The sequence below is a fragment of the Apteryx rowi genome, unplaced genomic scaffold, assembly GCF_003343035.1.
Source record: "Apteryx rowi isolate R43461 unplaced genomic scaffold, aptRow1 scaffold_220, whole genome shotgun sequence".
Classification (NCBI taxonomy): domain Eukaryota; kingdom Metazoa; phylum Chordata; class Aves; order Apterygiformes; family Apterygidae; genus Apteryx; species Apteryx rowi.
Genome location: NW_020448531.1, coordinates 259,203 through 266,478, shown reverse-complemented (window position 1 = coordinate 266,478; position 7,276 = coordinate 259,203). Strand labels below are relative to the sequence as shown.

The following is a 7,276-nucleotide window of genomic DNA, read 5'->3' as shown; positions in this document are numbered from 1 at the left end:
GGCGAAGCCCTGTCCCCGCGCCCCGCCGTCTAGGGATGGCGCGCTATAAAAAGCCTGTGGTTTGTGCTGTGCTCGGGGCGGTTATTTTTACTCGTGTCTGCGCAGAGAGGAACGCCTGAGTTTAACCCAAAAGTGCAGGTTGCCAGGCAGACGCGGGGCCTGGCCCTGGCATCGGCCTCCCCCCGGGCTCCCGGCACCGCCGGGCCCCAGCGAGGCCTTCGGGCGCAGGGGCTGAGCCCTGCCCGGCCCATTGCACATCAGGGGAAACTGAGGCACGGGGCAGCAGGGCTGTTTGCTYAGCGGAAGCGCTAAGGCTGCAGCACACTGAGCACCGGGCTCGGCCGTCCGGCTCCCAGGGCCTCCGCGGTGGGTGGCCGTGGCAGCTGGCTCCTTGGTCCATGTCTCACCTCTGGTGTCACAGCAGAGTGTGACACCGCACCCCGGGCTGGCGGGCCGCACTGTGGCCCAGCACCCCTGGAAAAATGCTCAGGATGATGGTTATTGATTGGGTTTTGCTGTGATTTCCATCCACTGCAGAGGACACTTCCAGCAGAAACTGAAGTGCTTGCTGGGAACGCTAAAACCTGTGTCCCGTCCTGGCTTTCCCAGGCATCCCCTCCTCGCCGCTTCCCGAAGGCGGGGGAGATGGGGAGCCTGGGGACTGCGCGGAGCGGTGGTGGGAGGGCAGGTCCCCAGCCCCAGGCCTGCAGCAGGGCCACGAGCACCTCTGCAGCCCCGCTGAATTCAGCAGGACCCAGCGCAGCCCCAGGGCCTCATTTCCCGCTAGCTTTGCTGGGCTGTCGCACTTGTTCGGTAGTTTATAGCATGCGCTGAACTGCTGAGAGACCCGGCTCTACCCTGGTGCTCCCAAGCGGGGATTTGACCCGTCCGTGGCTCTTTCTTCCCAGCACGTGACGTTTCCAAACTGTCCCAGTGCAGGCGAGTCTCACTACGTCGCACATCCCTCCGGGAGAGCACGGTGGATCCTCCGCCGGATCCTCCTGCCCACTGCAACCGATTGCCAGCAAGTCCCTGTCCCCAGGGCTTTACTCTTTTAATGAGGGAAAGTTTCCCAGAGCTGCTGGCTTGGGAGACGGGGTTTTACGGGTAATGAATTCAGTTTGCAGCTGGCAGGTGAGCTCTGTGCAGTTACCTGGCAGGCAGGGACCTGCTTCAGGGCTTAAATTGGGCAGGCGATGGGCTGTGCTCCCCTCAGTCCGTGCACGTCCTTCGGGGCAGCTGGTACCGGTCGCTGTTGGAAACGGATCCCGGGTAACCCAGCCACGGAGCCGGATCCCGGCCGCTTCCCATCTTCCTGGCTGACAGTTGGACTAATCGCACATGGCTCCCGCGTGGGGGAGACTCGTGCAGCGTGGGGAGTGAATTTGGGGTTGGTTTAAGCTTTCACGCATTCCCGCTTGCCTCCGAGCACTGGTGATGTTGGCCGAGGGCAGGCCGTGGCGCGCGGGCTGTGGGCTGCGGACAGTCTGGCACAGCAGCCTGGAAGCAGAGCAGGGTCCCGGGGCGCCAGCGGAGCAGGGATCATTGCTCCGAGCCCGGGAGAAGTGTCCGTGCGGTGGCAGGACGGGGCAGCAGCGAGGGGGGTGCGCGGAGCTGAGAGCTGGAGTGTGGCTGCAATGCCGAATTGCATTTGGGCATGATTTACACCCGGAAGGGGGGGGGGGGGGGGGGGAAATTTACTGTATTTGAGACCCTTGAGTTTCCCTCTTCTTAACAAGACTAATTATGGCATTCTCAGGAACAACGTTGCGTGGGTTTGCAACCCCTGCAGCCCAAACACCATGCTGATGGGCTCAGGTCAGTGGGCAGCAACTCAGGGCTGCCCCCAGCAAGCCCTCTGGCAGCAATCGTGCACCGGTTCCTGAATTAACAGCCAGCACTAGCATGGGACGGCCCGGCCCAGGCAGGAGCAGCCTGTTCCCTACCTGGGCCGCTGCTAGAGGTGCGACTGGCTCCCTGCAGGGCTGCAAGCGCTGAGCAAGGGCGGCAGTCCGGCCCCGAAGCGTTACAGCTGGCAGGGTTCGGGTGTGCGCCTGTATTTCTAAGGGAGGGGGGGAAATAGCCGCCCCGTTTTGCGGGGACATGACCATCCGTCCTCCTTCCGCACAGTCATTTTGGAACCGAAAAGCCTCCACCCATTGCAGCAGTTTCGCCAGCCGCGCGCTGGGCAGCGGCRATGCCTGCAGGCGAAGGGACTTTCGGTCTGCGTCACCCCGCGCGGGGCCGGTGTCGGTGCCGGCCGGGCCGCGGGCTCGGCCGAGGGCTGCCCTCCTTTCCCCGCTTTCCAGCGGCTCCTCCCGGCTTTCCCACTCGCCTGCCCGTGCACGGTGCTGCGCTGCCGCCCAGACTCTGGTTTATACTGGCCGCTTGTTTAAACAACCTATAAAAAGCAGCAGGGCCCTCCAAGCCCCGCTGCAGCGCTGGCAAACTCGGCCTTTTCCCCGCGCCGGCCTCGGGACGCTGTTTGCAACGCGCGGCTCCCCAGGGAGCGCGGCGGGTCGGGGGCCACGGCCCAGCCCGCAGCAGGAGATTGAAACCAACCCCGTTTGGTTTCAGATTTGCAACCAAATCCCAATTGCTTGGCGAAAGTGGACTTTTTCCCCATTTTCCCCCAAAACGCCCTGTTGGGGAGGGAAAGCGGAGGTGGGAAGATGCAGTGAGCTCCAAGAGAGGCCGTGCCCAGCCTCGGCGAGAAGCAACGTCTGTTCTTAGCGTTGTAGCCACGAGCACGTGGGAAGGGTGAGGATGGAACAAGTCCAGCCCTGCACCTTCCCCAGCGCTCAGCTGCCGAGCACCCAGCTGCACTTGCCAGGGGAAACCTGCCCTTTCCTTCCTCTCTCCCCCCTCAGAGACAAGCGGGAAGGAGGGAGCCCCCTTCCCCGGCRTCCCCGGTCCTGCCGGTTGGGACACGGGACCCGGCTCGGATGCTGCACTGCTCTGGCCGCCGTCATTGCGTCGCTCCCATGTGCCTGCCCGCTCTGGTTGCAGCATGGATTTAGGGCGAATTTGTCAAATTCGGCAACTTCAGCTGCATTTCGGAGGCCACTCAGTGACCGACAGGGTTGCAGGGCTGTAACAGCCGGCGCTGGGGACCGGTCCCCGCGTGCTGCTGGCGTGTCACCCTGCAGCCCGGCATGCCGAAACCGCCGCGGGGGCCCGTGCGCGGCGCAGGGCAATGCGGGTCCTTGTGCCTGGTGCGGCCAGACCTCGCTGCCGCCCTGGGGTTGTGCCACGGCGCTCGGAAAAACACGCTGCTCTCAGGGGGGGTCGCTTCGTCTCCGCGCACTAATGAGGAGTTCAGGTAGGAAGTTTGCGCACGCTGCTGTGATGCAAATGACCCCTAAAGATGCGCAGGATCCGCCGGAGTTAATTATAATGCGGCCGCGGCCGGGGGTCCGGAGCGACGCCTCGCCGCGCTCCGCTGGCCCGGCGGGGAAGCGGCGGCTGGCGAAGGGACAGCTCGTAAAAGCCGCCGCGCATCTGGGTGGAAACAAGGCCGGTGCGTGCGAAAGAGCAGCGAGCCYGGGCTAAAGATACGCGTGCGTGGGAGGGCGCGGAGGCCGGCGGGGCGCCAGGCATCGCCGGCACCTCTGGCCGRCCGAGGCAGAGCCAAGCATCTCCTCCCTTCGCCGCGCGGGGGGGGGGGAAGACGGGCAGCTTTTATCCTGGGCCGGCTCGGGAGAGGAGCCGTCGAAGCGGTGTTGAAGGCTCTGCTGGCGTCGGCACGGGCTTTTGCTGGGCTCGCGCGTAATGACCGTGCCGTCGCGTCCCGCCCTGGCGGAGGCCTCGCTGGGTGCCGGCTCTGGCACCGCGGCGGCGGCAGGGATGCCGCCTGGCTGGGCCGGCCGGGACTGTGCCCCCGCGCCGGGCAGAGCCGCCCCGCTGCRCCCTTCGCCGCAGGCTGCGATAATCGCCTGCAGCGGTAATGCTGCTTATCGCCTTATTGCACGGGCGAAGCAATTAAAATCCGGAGTGAAACCCCCCCCCTGCTTCCCTCCCAGACCCTTAATACCTGGCGGGGGAGCCAGCAGGGAGCCAGCTGCGTCCCTCGGTGCCCCTGCCGCACTGCGGCCTCTGAGCCCCGGCAAACTCGGGGCGCGYGGGCCCCGGAGCAGGCGGCCAGGGCTGCTCCGTGCCCAGGCAGCCCCCGAGCTGCAAYGGCCTCCGCCGTGATCCCCAGAGCCCCTGGCTGCCCGGCACCACCGCGGCTGGGCAAAGCCCTGGCAAAATACCCGGCATGCGGGGCCGCGGCTGGGGCCGGACCCCGGCAGTGCCCTGGGGGAGCAGAGCCGCCCGCAGCGCGCCGCCCCGCTCGCCGGCTCCTGTAATGAGCTGCTCGGGGAGGCAGCTGATGAAACGGCCCCGCGTGTTGCAGGAGGCCTGGCTGCGCCGGCGGGCGGCCGCCCCGCTCCCCGCTCCCTGCTCCCCGCTCCCAGCCTGGGGCGCGCGTGCCGCGGGTCCGGGGCCCTTCCTGACAGCACCGCGTCTGCCACTTCCCCTTCTCTGGTTTCGTGCCTCCTTCCTCCGCCTGCTATTCTGGGCCGGGAGCGCGGGGCTGGGAGCGCGGGGCCGAGCGCRGCGGCGGCGGCAGCTGCCTCCGGGGAGCAGCTCACCCGGGCGCCGCYGGTGCCCCGGAGCCGTGCGGGGCCGGAGCCGTGCAGGGCAGCCGCTCCGCTCTCCCCATCTGAAACCTCCCTGCTCTCCGGCCGCTGCCGTTCACCCACAGCACACGGACGCGTCCTCCCCTCTCTCCAGCCGGTTCGGCACGTGGCGCCCGGTCCTTGGCGGTGCAACGCGTTGGCTGCAGGCCTGGCTCCCGCAGGACCCCGCYGCGCTTCGCAGCGGATGGACGGGGGGTGCGGGGGAGCAGAGCCATGCAGGAGCTCCGGAGCGTTGGCATCACTCGGGGCTGAACCCACCCTCTGGGCCCAAACCCACCCGCTGCAGTGCCGGAGCCCGGGARCGCGAGCCGGACCTTGCTCCTGCCGGTCGCTCCGCCGGGGGACGGTGCAGATGCAGCTCGGTGGCACCACGGGGCAGCGGYGGGGGGCTGCGGCCAAAGGGGCCCTCGGCAGCATTTCGTGCCCTGCACGCGGGAGCYGAGCTGCCAGTCCCGACTCCCCCTGAGCCAGGAGGGAAAAGCTMATTTTTCCGCACCCTGAATGAAAGATCGTGGGATCGGGATGGGGAGGGGAGACCTGAGCCCCTGGGGCCACCGACCTGCACGTGCCCCGGCTGCCTGCCCCGCACCACAGGTGTCCACGCCGCGAGGGCACCGCCAGCCCCGGCTCCGCACAGCCAGCGGGAATAGTTGGGAAAACCTCCGGGTTTTCACCAGGGAATAGCTGGCTTTTTCCGGTCAGTGCCGTCCCAGCGGGGCCGGGGTGGCCCGGCCACCCCGCCGTACCTTCGCGTCGTGCGTGGGCCCGGGACAGAGGGTGGCAGCGGGGCCGTGGGAACCGCAGCACAATTTCCTTCCATAAATTAAAATTAGTTTTGATCCGCTAAATATAGCAGCTGAGCAAGATGGCAAATGGCAGCGCGCTCGAGAGAAGGAAGCGGGACGCGCTGGGGCATCGGGGGGAGCGGAGGGCCGGCGGCTCGCAGCGAGCCCGCCCCGCGCCCGGGGCTCCCCGCAAGGTGAGGAGGCCCCTGGGGGTCCCAGACTGGCCGGGGCCGTGGTGAGGAGCCCCCAGGGAGCCCCACGGGCTTCCAGGTCAGCTCTTGGCCTGAGGACCGGGGGGTGATGGAGATTTGGGGAGGCAGGAGCCCTGCAGGGAGCGGCGGCGGGTGTCGGGAAGGGCAGAGGGGGGGTAGGAAATGGGGGTCCCCCAGCCCCCTCGCCCGTCCCACCCCCGGTTCACGTGGCATGAGGAGGTGGGTGGTTTCGCTTTACTGTCTTCTCATAGAGCCACTTCCTGACCTGCGAATGTCTGAGGTCAAATTTAGTCTATTCGTGATACAAAAAAAAAAGAAAAAATTGCATTAAAAAAATACCCTCAAACTTAAAAACGCCCCCTTTATTTTGCGGAGGACCCTCCCTGCCGCCGGCCCGGCCTCCCTTATCACCACCCTCCCGGTCCGACGGACCCGGCGGTGAAAACACCCAGTGCGAGCGTGCGGGGCAGCCTCGGCGCGGCTTCGCCTTCGCACCGGCGCGGCGCCGGGACCGACCCGCTGCTGGCACCAGGGCCCCGGTGCCGGCRCACGGGGACTTCGGTCCAGCAGCCGCGGGTGCTCGGAGGTGGGCACACGGCTCCGCTTCCTTGCGGGGGGTCAGGGGGGACGGAGGCAGCGCAGGGCCGGGGCAGCGCAACCGGCTGAGCGGAGCCGAGGGGATTTTTCCCCCCCCCCCCGCAACAGAATTTCCCAATCTTTCTTTGTTTTTTATTTTTTGTTGCTTTTCAACCAACCTGCGCTGAAAAGCTGGGAAATGCCACTGAAACCGAAACTTCCTCTGAAAACTTATTTTTCAGCAAAACTTATTTTTGGCTCCCGGTTGCCGCCTGCGGAGGGCTGAGGAGGCACGTGCTGCGCCGCCGGGCCGGCGGAGGGGACGTCTCCGCGGGTGGCACCGCGTCCGCCGCCGCGGGCTGGAGGCGCTCAGCGGCTCTTCGCTCTCTTCCAGCCTCCCCTGCGGGCATAGGAGGCGAAAATGGGCCGGAAAAAAATACAGATCAGCCGAATACTGGATCAGCGGAACCGGCAGGTGAGAGCCGCTCCAGAGGGATGAGGGGGGCACACGGAGCTGGGGAGGCCGGGGAGCCGCCGGCAGGCCGGCGGGTGCTGCTGGGGCCGTGGGAAAGGCCGTGGGAAAGGCAAAGCCGCTTTTCCCACGCCGTTTCGGACAGGCGCTGCGAGGCCGGAGCCCGCGGGCGCTTGGTCGGCCGGAGCCYGCGGGAGCTCGGGTGCCCCCGTGGCGCCTCGCGGTTCCGGGGGAGGTCGGCCCGGCCGGGGAGGGCAGGGGAGGGGGCTGCGCCGGCGCCTGGTCCGTGGGCCCTGGGGGCAGCGCCGCGTCCCCCCGCCCTGCGCTGCAGGTGACCTTCACCAAGCGGAAGTTCGGGCTGATGAAGAAGGCCTACGAGCTGAGCGTGCTGTGCGACTGCGAGATCGCCCTCATCATCTTCAACAGCACCAACCGCCTCTTCCAGTACGCCAGCACCGACATGGACAAGGTGCTGCTCAAGTACACGGAGTACAGCGAGCCGCACGAGAGCCGCACCAACTCCGACATCCTCGAGGTAGCCGGCGCGGC

At 67.0% G+C, this 7,276-nt stretch overlaps 1 protein-coding gene across 1 annotated transcript in view; it reads left to right on the top strand.

Moving 5' to 3' along the window:
• The window catches only part of MEF2B (myocyte enhancer factor 2B), a 21,179-nt gene that overhangs the window by 10,587 nt on the left and 3,316 nt on the right, over positions 1-7,276 (top strand). Inside the window, exons 2-3 of the mRNA XM_026064728.1 lie at positions 6,498-6,730; positions 7,059-7,262. Of these exons, the coding sequence (XP_025920513.1) occupies positions 6,677-6,730; positions 7,059-7,262 (258 nt within the window). The 5' untranslated portion in view covers positions 6,498-6,676. The remainder of the gene's footprint in view (positions 1-6,497; positions 6,731-7,058; positions 7,263-7,276) is intronic.